The 19,114-nt window shown below is 45.1% G+C and overlaps 2 protein-coding genes and 1 non-coding gene across 4 annotated transcripts in view; 1 reads left to right on the top strand and 2 right to left on the bottom strand.

Annotated features, from left to right (window-relative positions):
• Positions 1-5,467, bottom strand: part of LOC110522568 (coiled-coil domain-containing protein 85C-A) — a 117,763-nt gene extending 112,296 nt beyond the window's left edge. The window contains exon 1 of one of the 2 annotated variants that reach the window (XM_021601026.2): positions 3,888-5,467. In XM_021601026.2, the coding sequence (XP_021456701.2) occupies positions 3,888-4,626 (739 nt within the window). In that variant the 5' untranslated portion in view covers positions 4,627-5,467. The remainder of the gene's footprint in view (positions 1-3,887) is intronic. The other variant, XM_021601025.2, reaches the window with a different exon arrangement.
• A 778-nt stretch (positions 5,468-6,245) lies between these two features.
• On the bottom strand, positions 6,246-18,555 carry LOC110522567 (cholesterol 24-hydroxylase). The gene is made up of 15 exons (XM_021601024.2): positions 18,003-18,555; positions 17,683-17,757; positions 17,483-17,564; positions 17,226-17,299; positions 16,884-16,970; positions 16,436-16,574; positions 15,984-16,097; positions 14,321-14,483; positions 14,017-14,082; positions 13,850-13,922; positions 11,243-11,327; positions 8,695-8,805; positions 7,626-7,714; positions 7,482-7,548; positions 6,246-7,371 (listed from the first exon to the last, which is right to left on the bottom strand). Exons 1-15 carry the CDS (start codon positions 18,149-18,151, stop codon positions 7,216-7,218), a joined length of 1,530 nt encoding a protein of 509 aa, XP_021456699.2. The 5' UTR covers positions 18,152-18,555; the 3' UTR covers positions 6,246-7,215.
• trnat-ugu lies at positions 18,496-18,567 on the top strand. The gene has a single exon. It is a non-coding gene; the product is annotated as a tRNA-Thr (tRNA).
• Positions 18,568-19,114: the final 547 nt, after the last annotated feature.

Raw genomic sequence — 19,114 nt, 5'->3', positions numbered from 1 at the left:
CTGAATCCATCTAGAGGGGCAGGGCCACTCAGGCCTTGACTGAATCCATCTAGAGGGGCAGGGCCACTCAGGCCTTGACTGAATCCATCTAGAGGGGCAGGGCCACTCAGGCCTTGACTGAATCCATCTAGAGGGGCAGGGCCACTCAGGCCTTGACTGAATCCATCTAGAGGGGCAGGGCCACTCAGGCCTTGACTGAATCCATCTAGAGGGGCAGGGCCACTCAGGCCTTGACTGAATCCATCTAGAGGGGCAGGCAGACTCTGGCCTTGACTGAATCCATCTAGAGGGGCAGGGCCACTCTGGCCTTGACTGAATCCATCTAGAGAGGCAGGGCCACTCAGGCCTTGACTGAATCCATCTAGAGGGGCAGGGCCACTCTGGCCTTGACTGAATCCATCTAGAGGGGCAGGGCCACTCTGGCCTTGACTGAATCCATCTAGAGAGGCAGGGCCACTCAGGCCTTGACTGAATCCATCTAGAGGGGCAGGGCCACTCTGGCCTTGACTGAATCCATCTAGAGGGGCAGGGCCACTCAGGCCTTGACTGAATCCATCTAGAGGGGCAGGGCCACTCAGGCCTTGACTGAATCCATCTAGAGGGACAGGGCCACTCAGGCCTTGACTGAATCCATCTAGAGGGGCAGGGCCACTCAGGCCTTGACTGAATCCATCTAGAGAGGCAGGGCCACTCAGGCCTTGACTGAATCCATCTAGAGGGGCAGGGCCACTCAGGCCTTGACTGAATCCATCTAGAGGGGCAGGGCCACTCAGGCCTTGACTGAATCCATCTAGAGGGACAGGGCCACTCAGGCCTTGACTGAATCCATCTAGAGGGGCAGGGCCACTCAGGCCTTGACTGAATCCATCTAGAGAGGCAGGGCCACTCAGGCCTTGACTGAATCCATCTAGAGGGGCAGGGCCACTCAGGCCTTGACTGAATCCATCTAGAGGGGCAGGGCCACTCAGGCCTTGACTGAATCCATCTAGAGGGGCAGGGCCACTCAGGCCTTGACTGAATCCATCTAGAGGGGCAGGGCCACTCAGGCCTTGACTGAATCCATCTAGAGGGGCAGGGCCACTCAGGCCTTGACTGAATCATTCTAGAGGGGCAGGGCCACTCAGGCCTTGACTGAATCCATCTAGAGGGGCAGGGCCACTCAGGCCTTGACTGAATCCATCTAGAGGGGCAGGGCCACTCAGGCCTTGACTGAATCCATCTAGAGGGGCAGGGCCACTCAGGCCTTGACTGAATCCATCTAGAGGGGCAGGGCCACTCAGGCCTTGACTGAATCCATCTAGAGGGGCAGGGCCACTCAGGCCTTGACTGAATCCATCTAGAGGGGCAGGCAGACTCTGGCCTTGACTGAATCCATCTAGAGGGGCAGGGCCACTCTGGCCTTGACTGAATCCATCTAGAGAGGCAGGGCCACTCAGGCCTTGACTGAATCCATCTAGAGGGGCAGGGCCACTCTGGCCTTGACTGAATCCATCTAGAGGGGCAGGGCCACTCTGGCCTTGACTGAATCCATCTAGAGAGGCAGGGCCACTCAGGCCTTGACTGAATCCATCTAGAGGGGCAGGGCCACTCTGGCCTTGACTGAATCCATCTAGAGGGGCAGGGCCACTCTGGCCTTGACTGAATCCATCTAGAGAGGCAGGGCCACTCAGGCCTTGACTGAATCCATCTAGAGGGGCAGGGCCACTCAGGCCTTGACTGAATCCATCTAGAGGGGCAGGGCCACTCAGGCCTTGACTGAATCCATCTAGAGGGGCAGGGCCACTCTGGCCTTGACTGAATCCATCTAGAGAGGCAGGGCCACTCAGGCCTTGACTGAATCCATCTAGAGGGGCAGGGCCACTCAGGCCTTGACTGAATCCATCTAGAGGGGCAGGGCCACTCAGGCCTTGACTGAATCCATCTAGAGAGGCAGGGCCACTCAGGCCTTGACTGAATCCATCTAGAGGGGCAGGGCCTCTCAGGCCTTGACTGAATCCATCTAGAGGGGCAGGCAGACTCTGGCCTTGACTGAATCCATCTAGAGAGGCAGGGCCACTCAGGCCTTGACTGAATCCATCTAGAGGGGCAGGGCCACTCTGGCCTTGACTGAATCCATCTAGAGAGGCAGGGCCACTCAGGCCTTGACTGAATCCATCTAGAGGGGCAGGGCCACTCTGGCCTTGACTGAATCCATCTAGAGGGGCAGGGCCACTCTGGCCTTGACTGAATCCATCTAGAGAGGCAGGGCCACTCAGGCCTTGACTGAATCCATCTAGAGGGGCAGGGCCACTCAGGCCTTGACTGAATCCATCTAGAGGGGCAGGGCCACTCTGGCCTTGACTGAATCCATCTAGAGAGGCAGGGCCACTCAGGCCTTGACTGAATCCATCTAGAGGGGCAGGGCCACTCAGGCCTTGACTGAATCCATCTAGAGGGGCAGGGCCACTCTGGCCTTGACTGAATCCATCTAGAGAGGCAGGGCCACTCAGGCCTTGACTGAATCCATCTAGAGGGGCAGGGCCACTCAGGCCTTGACTGAATCCATCTAGAGGGGCAGGGCCACTCAGGCCTTGACTGAATCCATCTAGAGGGGCAGGGCCACTCAGGCCTTGACTGAATCCATCTAGAGGGGCAGGGCCACTCTGGCCTTGACTGAATCCATCTAGAGAGGCAGGGCCACTCAGGCCTTGACAGCATCACTGTCCAACGTCTCTTGTGTTATGATGTAGTTCTGTCTGTCTGAACGGTCTGTCTGTCTGATGAGCCTGTATGTCTGAACAGTCTGTCTGTCTGACCAGCCTGTATGTCTGAACAGTCTGTCTGTCTGACCAGCCTGTATGTCTGAAAGGTCTGTCTGTCTGACCAGCCTGTATGTCTGAACGGTCTGTCTGTCTGACCAGCCTGTATGTCTCAACGGTCTGTCTGTCTGACCAGCCTGTCTGTCTGACCAGCCTGTCTGTCTGACCAGCCTGTATGTCTGAACGGTCTGTCTGTCTGACCAGCCTGTATGTCTGAACGGTCTGTCTGTCTGGCCAGCCTGTATGTCTGAACGGTCCGTCTGTCTGAACGGACTGTCTGTCTGAATGGCCTGTCTGTCTGAGCGACCTGTATGTCTGAACAGTATGTCTGTCTGTTTGAACGGCCTGTCTGTCTGTCTGAATGACATTGTATGTCTGAGCGGTCTGTCTGTCTGACCAACCTGTCTGTCTGAATGACCTGTATGTCTGAACGGTCTGTCTGTCTGAACGGTATGTCTGTCTGTCTGAATGGTATGTCTGTCTGTCTGAATGGTATGTCTGTCTGAACGGACTGTCTGTCTGAATGGCCTGTCTGTCTGAGCGACCTGTATGTCTGTCTGAATGGCCTGTCTGTCTGAGCGACCTGTATGTCTGAACGGTATGTCTGTCTGTCTGAACGGTATGTCTGTCTGTCTGAACGGTATGTCTGTCTGTCTGAACGATATGTCTGTCTGTCTGAACGGTATGTCTGTCTGTCTGAACGGTATGTCTGTGAGTATAACAGGTGAATGACAGGTGAGTATAACACGTGAATGACAGGTGAGTATAACAGGTGTATGACAGGTGAGTATAACAGGTGAATGACAGGTGAGTATAACAGGTGTATGACAGGTGAGTATAACAGGTGTATGACAGGTGAGTATAACAGGTGAATGACAGGTGAGTATAACAGGTGAATGACAGGTGAGTATAACAGGTGTATGACAGGTGAGTATAACAGGTGTATGACAGGTGAGTATAACAGGTGAATGACAGGTGAGTATAACAGGTGAATGACAGGTGAGTATAACAGGTGAATGACAGGTGAGTATAACAGGTGAATGACAGGTGAGTATAACAGGTTTAACAGGTGTAGGACCTTCGACTTACCACAGAGTCCATTAGGGATGCTCCTGTGATGGTGTGGTGCTGACAGGTCATCCATGGACCTCCTCTGGAAGGTGCCTCCCAGCTTGCCCTCCCTTTCCGCGGGCAGCTTGTGTATGTGGTTGTGGCTGTTGTGGTTGTGGTGGTGGTCGGGACTACCTGCGCTCCCAGTGCTGGAGGTACTACTGCCATCCCCGACATCCCGAACTGTCCCAGTCCCGCCATTCAGGTTGGTGAGGCTGGACTGGGAGTCTATGGAGCTCCGGGAACCGACTCCGTTCCTCTCCTCATCCAGCATGAGGATGATCTCCTTCAGGTCCATGTTCTCCCGCACCACCCTCTCCTGGTTGGTCTCGAGCTCTTTGAGCTTTAGCTGGTAGGTACCCACCTCCTTCCACATGGCACTTGCGGAGTACCGGCCAAACCGTTGCCACTCCCGGGACAGCTTCTTGCCCTTCTGCCGGTCGTCATCCAGGAAGCAGCAGAGCTCGCGCAGCTCGTTGTTGTCATCCTGGAGCTTCTGGTTGATCTCCTTCAGGTTGCGGATCTCGTGCAGGTGCACCTGCAGCCTCCGGTTAACGTCTTTCATCATGTTGCCGTGGTCGATCATTAGGTTCATCTTCTCGTTGTCCAGCCTCCGTAGGCGCTTGACCAGCTCCTCCTTGCCGCATCGCAGCAGCTCTTCATCCGGTAGCTGATTCAGGTCTGGCTCCTTGGGTCCCTCCGGCAGGTTTTTAGCCATGTCTCCCAGCGCGGTCTGTGCTTTCTCCTCGGTCAGATATAACAGGAGGTCAGTAAGCTGGATGTTTAGGCTAAACTAACCGAGTCTCAATTGCGGAATTGTATTGAAATGTGAATACATGATACGGAAATAAAGGTGGCACCTCGGATCAAAAAGTTGAATGAATCAAATGAAAATGCGATGTTGTCTACGTCAACCATTCAGAAGTGGCAACATGCAGTACACCCTCACCTGTCGTTCGAAAAAATTACTCGCGCTTGGTATTTGCAATTATTCTTTATCTTTGCATTTGTTCATAAATCGTGTCTATAACGTGTAAATATTGGTAACATCCCGACAAAAAAACAAGTGGATGTTTACCGATCAAAGCTCCATCACGTATCCCTCGCGCTGAGAACTGTCAGAGGAATCCTCCGCATTCCAACGTTGCATGTGAAAATCCTGTTATGCACGTATGAAAGAAATCATCAAAAATGATTAACAATTCTGCTTCAAATCGAAAATAAATATGCGTTTGGAAACGTTTTTATAAAAAACGAATTAATAGCACTCTATTTACTATTGCCGCATGTTGCATTTCCGAGACAACAGAAACGAATGGCTTTTACAACCGACACAGTGCTCGAGCTCTTTAAAAAATAAGCCTATTTCCCCGAAGTGGTGAGCGCCTGCACCCGCAGCAGAGTGAATACCGGAGCTCGCTGGGAATTAGCACGGTCCTTCACTGTTTCACTGTAGTGCTTACTCTGGTTTGAAAAGGTTCAAGAAGCTCTCGATCAAGACAGCCAATCAAGAGGCAGGCCTGATCGTGCCTGCTCCACGCAATGGATGTCACGGCCTTCTTAAAGGGCCAGTAAGGAACTTCACTTCACACGTTATGAAAGACGTGAAAATGCATTATTTTCTTATAATTAAAAATGTATACATGTATCAATAAATGATAAAACAGAATAATTTATAAAATAGACCACTATTCTTCATTTTTTAAAACATTTTTTTAATTTAAACTTTATTTAGCTAGGCAAGTCAGTTAATAAGAGCAAATTCTTATTTACAATGACGGCCGACCCCGGTCAAACCCTAACGACGCCGGGCCAATTGTGCACCACCCTATTGGACTCCCAACAACGGCCGGTTGTGATACAGCCTGGAATCGAACCAGGGTCTGTAGTGACGCCTCTAGCACCGAGATGCATCATTTATAGCTATGTGACCTGTTATTATCGTGTTATAAACATATTATAAACATGGTTTGGCCTAATAACCTACAGCACTATAATAAAGCACTATCTCCTGCTTTCAGTCTGCAGAATGTCTTAATCCTTTTAATTGCTATGTGAAAATGATGATAGCTTTAGTGTACACTTCCTTGCCCTGGCATGTTGACCCAATTCAAACAATGGATACACTGTTTCCAAACGTTGTACTAATTACTGAATCATCAAAGCTGAGGCGGCAGAGGAAAGAAATGTTACACTTGATTGAGTTTTCACAATGCAACCCATCATAAAACTCTAAGTAGAATTCTTCCACTTGCAATTCAGTCAACAGCAATTCATGCAACATGTATTTAAAATGACACTCATCTAGAGGTCACGAGTGTAAACAAGAAAGTGGCAAAACATGAATGGTCTTTATTTCGCGGGTTTACAGCGACACCTTGTGGACAAAATTATTATTCTTTTCTGGGGCTCAGTGATTTTGGCTAAATGATTCTCCTAAAACCGGCTACGTTTACTAAAACAGAAGCACTGAGGTAATAATGTTGATTCGAAAGTTCACCGAAAGTTCACCGGAATTTCACAGATCTATCTAATATTCAATATTATTTTACAATGTAGAAAATAGTAAAAATAAAGAAAAACCATTGAATGAGTAGGTGTGTCCAAACTTTTGACAGGTACTGTATATTGAATAAAAATATAAACACAACATGTAAAGTGTTGGTTCCATGTTTCATGAGCTGAAATAAAAGATCCCAGAAATGTTCCATACGCACAGAAAGCTTATTTCTCTCAAATGTGGTGCAAAAAATGTGTTTATATCCCTGCTAGTAAGAATTTCTCATTTGCCAAGATAATCCATCCACCTGACAGATGTGGCATATCAAGAAGCTGCTTAAACAGCATGATCATTACACAGGGGCACCTTGTTCTGGGGACAATAAAAGGCCACTCTAAAATTTGTAGTTTTGTCACACAACACGAGATGCCACAGATGTCTCAAGTTTTGAGGGATTGTGCAATTGGCGTACCAACTACTGGAATGTCCACCAGAGCTTTTGCCAGAGAATTGAATGTTAATTTCTCTACCAAAAGCTTATTCTGAATGGCTGGGCCTAGCTCCCAAGTGGGTGGGCCTATGGCCTCCCAGGCCCAGCCATGGCTGCGCCCCTGCCCAGTCATGTAAAATCCATAAATTAGGGCATAATGAATTTACTTCAATTGATTGATTTCCTTATATGAACTATAACTCAGTAAATCCATTGGAAAAGTTGCATGCTGTATTTATATTTATGCAAATATATGCGCAAGATTGGTAAAATGTTGAGTTGACAGACGAGGGCTAGTCATCTCTAGATTCCAGTAGTCAGGCTGCGGCTGTCTGTCCTCGGTGTCTGATGCTACACACCACTCCGCTCTTTGGTCTCAGAGTGCCAGTGTCCAGGATGTCAAAGGACTGGCCAGGCAGCAGGCTGAAGTCAAACCTCTGGAGCAGCTTGGCCATCACTACTTTCGCCTCCATCTGCAAACAACAGAAGGAATCTGGTGTGAGCGTGCGTGTGTGTGTGTGTGCGTGTGTGTGTGTGTGTGTGTGTGTGTGTGTGTTTGTGTGTGTGTGTGTGTGTGTCTCACCTGTGCAAAGCTCTGTCCCAGACATGAGCGTGGTCCCAGGGCGAAGGGGTAGTAGCAGTAATAGGGCCTTCAGGACAGAAACAAACACAGCATCCATATCATGTCAGTTAGCTCATAATCAATAAACAATATTGGGTCACTTACTTGGCAGTGTCCGGATGGAACCTCTCTGGGTCAAACTTCAGCGGCTCCTCAAAGAACTTATCCAACCGTCCACAGACATATGAATTGAACTGTGAACAGACAAGATCGGGGCAAACGTAACATATGTGAGACAGCGTCAGATACAACAGTTAGAGTAGTGTACAGTAGAGACACACCAAAATAGTCAGTGAGGTGCTGACTAAAAGAAAAAACAACCTTGTAAATATGAACAAATATTTTTTATTCTTATTTTTTTTGTAGATAGTTTGGACATTTGGACACACCTACTCATTTGAGGATTTTTTTTATTTATTTTTCTTTACAATTTTCTACATGGTAGAATAATAGTGAAAACATTAACACTTTGAAGTACAACATACGCTCTAAACACTAGGCTACCTGCCGCCACAATAACCAAAAAAGTGTTAAACATATCAAAATAGATTTTAGATTTTTCAAAGTAGCCACCCTTTGTCTTGATGACAGCTTTGCACACTCTTTGCATTCTCTCAATCTATCTCTGAAGACCATCCAGTCCCATCCTTCAGCTCCCCTCAACCCCTCCCATCTATCTCTGAAGACCATCCAGTCCCAGCCTTCAGCTCCCCTCAACCCCTCCCATCTATCTCTGAAGACCATCCAGTCCCATCCTTCAGCTCCCCTCAACCCCTCCCATCTATCTCTGAAGACCATCCAGTCCCATCCTTCTGCTCCCCTCAACCCCTCCCATCTATCTCTGAAGACCATCCAGCCCCAGCCTTCAGCTCCCCTCAACCCCTCCCATCTATCTCTGAAGACCATCCAGTCCCATCCTTCAGCTCCCCTCAACCCCTCCCATCTATCTCTGAAGACCATCCAGTCCCATCCTTCAGCTCCCCTCAACCCCTCCCATCTATCTCTGAAGACCATCCAGTCCCATCCTTCAGCTCCCCTCAACCCCTCCCATCTATCTCTGAAGACCATTCAGTTTTGATTTCTAGCTGATATATATTTTTCCACTGTGATGTGATGTTTCACAATATGAACAAATATTACAAAAACACTTGACAGTGGTGTTGAGGTAACTCACGAAGCATGTGACTCCTGCTGGGATGGGGATGCCGTTGATGGTGATGTCATTGGGGATGAAGCGAGACGTACCGGGAGCAGTGGGATACAACCTCAGAGTCTCCTTCAACACCTGACGGGGTAGATGGATTATCCAACACAACATGTTGAGTTACCTGGCCTTAGACGTGAGGACTTGTCAGCTCCCTGAGATAATGCTTTGGCTTTCGCTCGGTGGACTAATACAAGAAGAGGCAATCTGGTACACAGATGACCCAGATGAAAACCTTATATATACTACTGTTCAAAAGTTTGGGGTCACTTAGAAATGTCCTTGTTTTTTAAAGAAAAGCACATTTTTTGTTCATTAAAATGACATCAAATTGATCAGAAATACAGTGTAGACATTGTAAATGTTGTAAATGACTATTGTAGCTGGAAATTACTGATTTTTAATGGAATATCTAAGTAGGCGTACAGAGGCCCTTTATCAGCAACCATCACTCTGGTGTTCCAATGGCATGTTGTGTTAGATAATCCAAGTTTATAATTTTAAAAGGCTAATTGATCATTAGAAAACCCTTTGCAATTATGTTAGCACAGCTGAAAAATGTTGTGCTGATTAAAGAAGCAATTAAACTGGCCTTCTTTAGACTAGTTGAGTATCTGGAGAATCAGCATTTGTGGGTTCGATTACAGACTAAAAATGGCCAGAAACAAATAACTTTCTTCTGAAACTCATTAGTCTATTTTTGTTCTAAGAAATTAAGGCTATTTCATTCGAGAAATGGCCAAGAAACTGAAGATCTCGTGCAATGCTGTGTACTACTCCCTTCACAGAACAGCGCAAACTGGCCCTAACCAGAATAGAAAGAGGAGTGGGAGGCCCCGGTGCACAACTGAGCAAGAGAACAAGTACATTGGAGTGTCCAGTTTAAGAAACAGACGCCTCACAAGTCCTCAACTAGCAGCTTCATTAAATAGTACCCTCAAATCACCAGTCTCAACGTCAAGAGTGAAGAGGCGACTCTGAGATGCTGGCCTTCTAAGCAGAGTTGCAAAGAAAAAGCCATATCTCAGACTGGACAATAAAAATAAAATATTAAGATAGGAAAAATAACAATAGTCATTTACAACATTAACAATGTCTACACTGTATTTCTGATCAATGTGATGTTATTTTAATGGACAAAAAATATGATTTTCTTTCAAAAACAAGGACATTTGTAAGTGACCCCAAACTTTTGAACATAGTGTATATTATTACATTATATACAGATTTGTATTATTTTCCCCTAACTCTACCACCCCTTCCCTAATTGGAGTAAACTAATGGACAACAATACTTAGGCTTCCACTTCCAGTTTATACATACTATATACTACATACTACATACTATATACTACATACTACATACAACATACTACATTCAACATACTACATACATTTCACAGACAGTATATTTCAGATTAGCTATCTTTTGTTTGTTTTTGGTCCCAGCCTTCAGCTCCCCTCAACCCCTCCCATCTATCGCTGAAGACCATCCAGTCCCAGCCTTTAGTTCCCCTCAAATCTATCTCTGAAGACCATCCAGTCCCAGCCTTCAGCTCCCCTCAACCCCTCCCATCTATCTCTGAAGACCATCCAGTCCCAGCCTTCAGCTCCCCTCACCCCCACACATCTATCTCTGAAGACCATCCAGTCCCATCCTTCAGCTCCCCTCAACCTCTCCCATCTATCTCTGAAGACCATCCAGTCCCAGCCTTCAGCTACCCTCAACCCCTCCCATCTATCTCTGAAGACCATCCAGTCCCATCCTTCAGCTCCCCTCAACCCCTCCCATCTATCTCTGAAGACCATCCAGTCCCAGCCTTTAGCTCCCCTCAACCCCTCCCATCTATCTCTGAAGACAATCCAGTCCCAGCCTTTAGCTCCCCTCAACCCCTCCCATCTATCTCTGAAGACCATCCAGTCCCAGCCTTTAGCTCCCCTCAACCCCTCCCATCTATCTCTGAAGACAATCCAGTCCCAGCCTTTAGCTCCCCTCAACCCCTCCCATCTATCTCTGAAGACCATCCAGTCCCAGCCTTTAGCTCCCCTCAAATCTATCTCTGAAGACCATCCAGTCCCAGCCTTCAGCTCCCCTCAACCCCTCCCATCTATCTCTGAAGACAATCCAGTCCCAGCCTTTAGCTCCCCTCAACCCCTCCTATCTATCTCTGAAGACCATCCAGTTTTGATTTCTATTTGCCACATATTTTTCAACTGTGATGTGATGTTTCACAAATGTTCTGAACCTTTTTATTCTCGTAGTTTCTACAGATTGTAAATTAAAGATACACATTTTTGCTAAGGGTATTAATATATTATTGTTCGATTGATGATGGCTTTTCAAATCCCCCAGCAATGCTTTTTCCAGAGTTAGCTCCAACTAAGTGTTGCAATTATTCAGCCATTCCTGAACCTGCGAACAAAAACAAGCTACATATGGGCAGTACCAAAACAAGTGATCTAATGATTCTGTCACTACAGTTAATATAGTATAAAACCTAGCAATTAAGTCACTGTACCTGAGACAGGTAGGTCATTTTCCCCAGGTCCTCAAAGCTGATTTCCTGTTTCACCCCGATGACGTCGTCTACTTCTTGCTTCGCACTGGAGAAGTTATAGACACCAAGAAACTCAACCAAAGTATTTTTTTTTATTATGGAAATCATTAATAAACAAAGAGGTATGATAAATCTACCCTGATTGATTTGATATTGACAAATGTTCCAAATATTCTACATTTGGTGTTTTTTGTAATGATGTAAGTGACCATTGTGCGGTTGTTGCTGTTAGAAATACTAAGACAAACCCACGCTTTATTTGTAAGAGAAATTTGAAGAGTTTTAATGAGCAGGCTTTCTTTCATGATTTGTTTTATTTTGACTGAAGCAAAATTGAGCTTATTCCTGATGTGGAAACTGCCTGGAAATTCCTTCATTATGTTTTTTTCCAAATAGTAAACAAACAAACATGCCCCATTCCGCAGGTTCAGGGTTAAAGGTCGGGATAATCCATGGTTTTCTTCTGAGCTGTCTTGTATTATTCACGACCGTAATCTAGCCTGGGCTAAAGCAAGGAAATCATGTTCTGATGCTGATTGGCTTATTTTTAGGTAGTTACGAAACAAGTGTTATTTTCTTCTCAGGAAGGCCAAGTCTGAATATTTTATGTCTGTTACCACTGATAACCTGAATGACCCTGGAAAGTTGTGGAAGGCTATTAAGTCTGTCTGGTAACAGTAATGTTAATGAATTACCGTCATGTGTTTTGAAGGACTCTGTTGCTGTATATGACAAAACTGAAATGCTGAATTGTTTCAATGAGCACTTTGTATCATCTGGTAGGCTGTTTGACTCAGTGTCCTGTGTCTCTGTACAACCCTGTGTGGATGAACCAGCGAGAGCTGGTCAAACTTTTAGCTTTTTGCCATTGTCAGTGCAGGATGTACATAAAGCCCTGAAATCCTTAGATCAGAGAAGGCCTGCAGGTCCTGATCTTTTGGATCCCTGCATTTTAAATCTGGCAGCTGATTTCATAGCTGAACCACTTACATCTCTGTTCAATCTAACCCTGGAATGTAATGACATTCCGAAAATCTGGAAATCAGCATTTGTCCTACCACTTTTAAAAGGGGGAGATCCAACTCTTGTAAATAATTATAGGTCAATCCCAAAGCTGTCACCTATGGTGAAAATACTTGAAACCCTTGTGAGTGAACAGCTAAAATAGTTTTTATATACTAACTCTATTTTATCAATGTACCAATCGTGCTTCAGGAAGAAGCATTGCACAATTACAGCAGCCATGAAGGTTTTCAATTATATCACTGAAGCCATTGACAAAAAACAGCACTGTGTCTCACTTTTTATTGATCTCTCTAAGGCTTTTGATACAGTTGATCATGCTATACTAAAGGCAGAGATTGTCGAGTGTAGGTCTTTCGGAGCATGCAGTTGCATGGTTTGCTAACTATCTGTCTGATAGAACTCAGTGCACTCAATTTGATGGGTTTATGTCTGTTAAATTGTCTGTCTGTAATGGTGTGCCCCAGGGCTCTGTACTTGGTCCCCTCTTATTCGCTATTTATATCAATAATTCAGACAAAAATGTGCAAAATGCGCAACTTCACTTTTATGCTGATGATACTGTTTTTATTGTTGTGCTTCATCTCTCACAAAGCTTTCCAGAACTTGCAAACTGATTTTTATACTGTTCAACATACCTTGTGTCAATTGAAGCTTATCCTCAATACTGACAAAACTAAACTAATGGTGTTTTCTAAAGCAATAAATAGATCTCTGAATCTTTCACCTATTACTACCTGTCATATAAATATCTTGGAATTTTAATTGATGACGGCCTCTCTTTTAAATTGCATATTCAACAACTTACAAAACATTGAAGCTGAAGCTGGGATTGAATCTTTTGAAGCCAGAAGGAGGCCAGTATCAGCTACATGTATGCCTTTACTAGACTATGGGGATATTTTATATATGAATGCTTCCGCTCAGTGTTTGAGATCAATTGACACCCTTTACCATGTCACTTTGAGATTTATTTTAAACTGCAAAACCCTTACGCACCACTGCACTTTGTATACCAGGGTTGGCTGGCCTTCTCTAGTCACTCGTAGGCTCAGTCACTGGTATACTTTTATTTACAAAGCCATTTTGGGTTTACTACCTTTTTATTTGGCCATTTTTATTGTTCAGAAATGTGGTGGGTACTCTCTTCGTTCGCTGGACTTTATCCTGCTAACTGTTACAAATGTCCGAACTGAATTTGGTAAAAGGGCTTTTACGTACTCTGCGCCATCGTCTTGGAACGCCTTACAAAATACTTTTAAACTGGAAGAACGTGTCCTGATTGGTGTTTTTAAATCACTGATGAAGGATTTTGAGACTGATTCCTTCACCTGTCAATTTGCTGTTTTATGATTTTGTTATACTCTTGTGAATTAAATGGTTTTTACTAGATTACTTGTAGTTTTTCATGTTGTCTGTCTGTAATTGTGTAATGACTTGGTGCTGCCTATCTTGGCCAGGATGCTTTTGAAAAAGAGATTTCAAATCTCAATGAGCCCTTTCTGGTTAAACAAAGGTTAAATGAAATGAAATAATAAGACCTACTTGGCCAATATCTCAGGCAGCCTTCCCAGTTCCATGACAGCAAAAGCTAGTTGATTGGCTGTTGTCTCTTGACCTTTCAAGAGGAAGACAAAAGGGTAAAGGCTGTTAAGGTAACTCCAGCTGCTGAATCTTGAATTGTGTGTGGAATTGTTTTCATGGAGACCCACCCGCAACGAATAACGTCACAAAGTTGTCCAGCATAAGCTCCTCATCTTCATTGTCTTTGTTTTCCTCTGAAATGATGAATATATACAAGTTTACAGCATTGAGACAATTCTGCTACTGAACCTCATCAATAACATGACTGTTTTAGCTGACAATGTCACATGCAGAGCCACAAAGTAAAAAGTCTCCAATGTTAGCCTGGTCCCAGATCTGTTTGTGATGTCTTGTCTTGCCAACTCTTGCCAACATTGGTAGGAGTTGGTAAGACAGCACAAACAGATCTGGGACCAGGCTACTACAACGTGCCTTTGCCAGCCGTCTTGAGGATCTGTGTCAGGATATCTTTAGGGACATCCTCGCCATTTTGGATGGCCATTTTCCTCTCGTTGATCCACCGTCTGCCTGTCGAACGCAATAGCTGAACGGACGCTTTCACCTCGTTGATGAACTTCTTGTTCTTTGGGTAGAGCTAATATGACATTCAACAAAATGTAATTGTTAGATTAGGGAAATAGGAAATTCCACCATATTTACAGGCCATCTAGGGACTGATGCTATGCAGTTTATGAAGCATTGTGGTGCAGTACATCTGTCTGTTGATGATTCAGTGTGCCAATGTTTTGACTGTACGTGTGCTTATAAAATAAATACATTAAGGATGCCATCTAGGGCTCTACGGTGTGGCAGAGCCGGACATTGACCCCACTGATAGAACTTGTGCCCCCCCCCCAGTTTTGTTTCCCCATAAACATAACAAATTATATATGAAATACCCTGCCCGGTTTTGCCAGTTTTGCCAGTTTTGCCAGTTTTGCCAGTAGCTCAGACCAGGGAAAAGAGGCTATATGCCGTGTGTGCGTTCATGATCTGAGGAGGGGGGAGGGAAGGAGGATGCAATGCTGTCATATTTAGTAGTTAAAATCCTTGAACGCATTCTGATTGGGCACCTAGCCATTCAATGTCATAAGGTACCGCCTTCATTACCTAACTAGCTGGCCAGTTATTATCTGTAGCTGTCTGCAAATGTAAACCACTTTTTCCCCCCTCTGTGTACCTTATTTATTTTTCAGAGAGGGGAAAAAGTGGTTTACTTTTGCAGACAGCTACAGATAATAACTGGCTAGCTAGTTGGCTTCGTAACGGGCTAGCTTTGTTAAGTTATGGTAGCGGCGCGCTGAATAATTATAGCTAGTTGGCTAAGCTTTGATCAGCATGGATATCCAAAATGGCCAGGGACTGCCAAGAGCAAAACAAAATGATGAACAGCATGTCAAGAGGGAGGCCAAGCTCACCGAGCAGCCTACAGCAGGCCTGACCATGAGGTTGAGGACCCTAGCATCAAATATAATACCCACCCACCCCTCATGCCACATGCTGACCAACAACATGGAGAAGAGCCAGGGCCTAGCACCATCAGGACGAGGGTAACATCACAACAAGCACCTGCACCTCCGTTACCCTGACGACCTGATGTAAAACCCAAATAATCTGTTGTGAAGGGATGGGGATGCATGGGATAATGACAAGCAGTAGTTAAGGCAAAGATTTTTTTTTGCATATTTTCGTTAGGGAACGCCTACTCTGTGAAGTGCGCATGTGCAATAACTAAATTCACCTTTGCACTCCTTCTAAACAATCCAATATTTTACAAGATCAAATACTTAATCAAATGTGTAGAATGTGGAAACGCCAAGCGGAGGCTTCACATTTATACACCAGTGAAATATCTGTCTCAATGTTTTATCTGTGGTTCAGGTGTTTGGGTTTCTCGTCTCTGGTTGTTTGGACGTATCAGCATTGGGAAAAGGCGGTGCTTCACTTCACACGGATCAGAAGGGAGAGGCTTTGCTGAGAATGTCCTTTAGTAAAGGTGGAGAATTCGCACACCGGAACTCTCCATTTATAACGCAGCTGACCAAATTACACAAGATTTTTGTTCTGGGTTAACCAAGATTATGTCACTACTTACCTGGAAGGTGGCGTCTCTGACATAGTGGACCATTCCCTTCAGACACATCTCTATGGCTTTGGGGAACGGAGTGTCACTCTCCTTCAACAGATCAAGATCCACTCCAAACGCCACCTACAGGTAGAAACACCGATTAACAACATTGATGATGATGATACATTTATTATGTTCATGTTTCAGATCAAGCTTATTAGCATGTCATAATAATACCTGACCAGCAGCAACTCTGAGTCCTAGTTATGCATTATAATGGCTAGCTCGCTGGCTTGGCTGCCTAATAGCTAGATTACACTGTAGCTTGCATAATAACCATGTAAGTCAATTGTCATAACCTGAAAATGTGTCACTTTGACTGGTTCTCCTGTTTGTCATGAAGACAGCTTTATGTGAAATATTAAACTGGTAGGGGTAGTGGGTTGATCTGGGGGGTAACAGGAATGACCATTCGTTACCTTGGTGATGATATCCAGGGTCACAAGGTTGAACATTTGGTGCATGTTGGCGGCTGTGTTGGTGTCAGCCATGTCTGCCAGTTTATCCATCAGACGCTCTGCCCGCTCGTTGAACGCACCCATCTGACCACGTAGATACCTGGCAATACACAGCACGATGGAAGGATGGATGGATGGATGGGTGGGTGGTTGGATGGGTGGGTGGTTGGATGGGTGGGTGGGTGGGTGGGTGGGTGGGTGGGTGGGTGGGTGGGTGGGTGGGTGGGTGGGTGGGTGGGTGGGTGGGTGGTTGGATAGGTGGTTGGATGGGTGGGTGGGTGGGTGGGTGGGTGGGTGGGTGGGTGGGTGGGTGGTTGGGTGGGTGGGTGGGTGGATTGGTTGAATGACAGACAGACAGACTGATCCATTGATCAATAGATTGTTGAAGTGAAATAGATAAGTGTCTTACAGACTGCTGAAGGCAGGGTCCATGATCCTTCGCTGTTTGTACCACGCATCATGATTATGAGCCGTAATCAGACCACTTCCCAGAAACCTGCGGAAAAGCAGGACAACAGAGTATTTACTGTACCCTGACACTGAATCCACTTGCCAATGACCAAGGGGTCCAGTTGTAATGTGGAGGTGGCTTAATGTAAGTCAGACAGCATTCATATTGAATGTATGGGAAAATATTGTACCGATCGAGACGTCAACACAATAAAAAAAACAGACGTAATGGTACGAAGTCGGTGGCTGTAATTGTTATATGTTGATATAGCATAAATCACACAACATATTCAGGAATCACCTCTGTCCAAACAGGTTGAAAAGACCCTTGTAGACCAGTGAGTCTTTGGGGTACTTTGATGACATCAGCACTTCCTGTGGCGAAAAAGCAAAATGTCTGTTTAGTTTGTGGAGGAAATGGAATGGGCACTTTATTTTAGGGTAGAGAACAGACAGAAATGACTGGGTATTTTCTTTGTAAAATAGTACAAAGAAATGGACAGATGCTTAACTGCTTCCCTTAAACCAGATGTGTGTAATATTCAGGCACAGGTTTACCTTGGTGGTATCAGGGCAGGTGACAAACAGCATCACAATGTGCATACCGTTGATACGGTACACCGGTCCATATGTCCTAGACCTGTCAAAGACACAATAGATTACACTAAATAGAATGTAAAATGTCCCAAGACAACTTGGTTGGTGTGTGTGTGTGTGTCTTGGCCACCAACACCACTGCTCCATGGCATTCAGCTCACCATTCCAGGAATTTGTCGTGGATAACTCGACCGTTGCTAACTTCCATCAGGATTGCGGAATGTCCGAATATAAAACTGTGGGATAACAAGAGACGTTTATTCCATAACTGACAAATAAGGACGTTATGTTGAGCCATCCCTTCAACCAAGTTCACTCAGTGAAAACGCAAAAGACCGGTGAAACAGCGACCCCTGGCGGTTATTAAGGATAACTTTTCTCTAGTTTCTCTGATCCTTATGTAACTCAATATACATAGTTGAAAATAACTTCCAGCTACAGTATTTAAAATAAATGTTCAGGTTACATAATAATGTCTTACCTGTCCCTTGGCGGTCCCGGTATGTGATCATATTTCAAATGAATATATTTTATGTACAGACAAAAACAGAGAAATACGATCAAAATCAAAGCAAGTAGGCACATAAGAACATAACCAATCCAACCTGCAATGAAATGAAAAAATGCCATATTGCAGTAGACTAGCTAGCTCGGTGACCCTACAAGCAGGGTATGTAGTCTGCTTTTGGACTGAATTTGGTCACCCGTAGTACTATGCCGCGTTCACGTCATAGTCGAAACTCGGAAATGTATAACTAGGTAAATGGTTGTTGTTATACACATGCCGCGTTCACGAATCAGCAAAATTGACATTTCCGAGTGTCCTAGTTCCGATATATGAACGCGCACTAGTAGTCGACTTGTCTGCCTTTATGGTTTTACTGTGTTCGTGACCAATTTCCGGGGTTTGCTGTCTGTATAACAGGAGCTAGAGACACTAAAGACTAACTACGTACTTACTAAAATACGCATTTGGCTCTATAGCTCAGTGGCAGAGCACTGGTCTTGTAAACCAGGGGTCGCGAGTTCGATCCTCGCTGGAGCCTAGATATAATATATATTTTCTGCCACACGGGTATGCTGAGAACGAGTAGAAGATAAATATCTGATATATTTTGCACACATTTGAACCCCATGGGTGAAATTTTAAACACGTGTTGACTGCAAGTGTAAGAATGCAAGTTAGATTTACCGTATATAACGACTCCCACATCACTGCAGTCGGCTGCTACAGACCGCGCTCGGCTTCGGGAGACGCACTCTCTTTCTGATGTCCTGCACAAGCTAAATTACTCTGAATTCATTATTGTAGGAGATTTGAACTGGGACATGCTTACATCTGTATCGGACTCTTTTAAAGACCTGTGTGACTCTCTGAATCTCACTCAATGAATTAATGCGCCTACAAGACCAAATATCAGAGCACCTAAGAAATCAACGCTATTGGACATTATTCTAAGGAAATGATGTCAGTGTTCACTGTGCAATTGTTTGCGTTATAAATACATAAATGATCAAAGCCAAATATTTTTTAAATATAGTTTAGACCGTTTGATGAGCAAGCGTTCTCACATGATCTGTACCATAATATAG

The sequence above is a fragment of the Oncorhynchus mykiss genome, chromosome 4 (assembly GCF_013265735.2).
Source record: "Oncorhynchus mykiss isolate Arlee chromosome 4, USDA_OmykA_1.1, whole genome shotgun sequence".
Lineage (NCBI taxonomy): Eukaryota > Metazoa > Chordata > Actinopteri > Salmoniformes > Salmonidae > Oncorhynchus > Oncorhynchus mykiss.
This window is presented reverse-complemented; position numbering and strand designations above follow the sequence as displayed.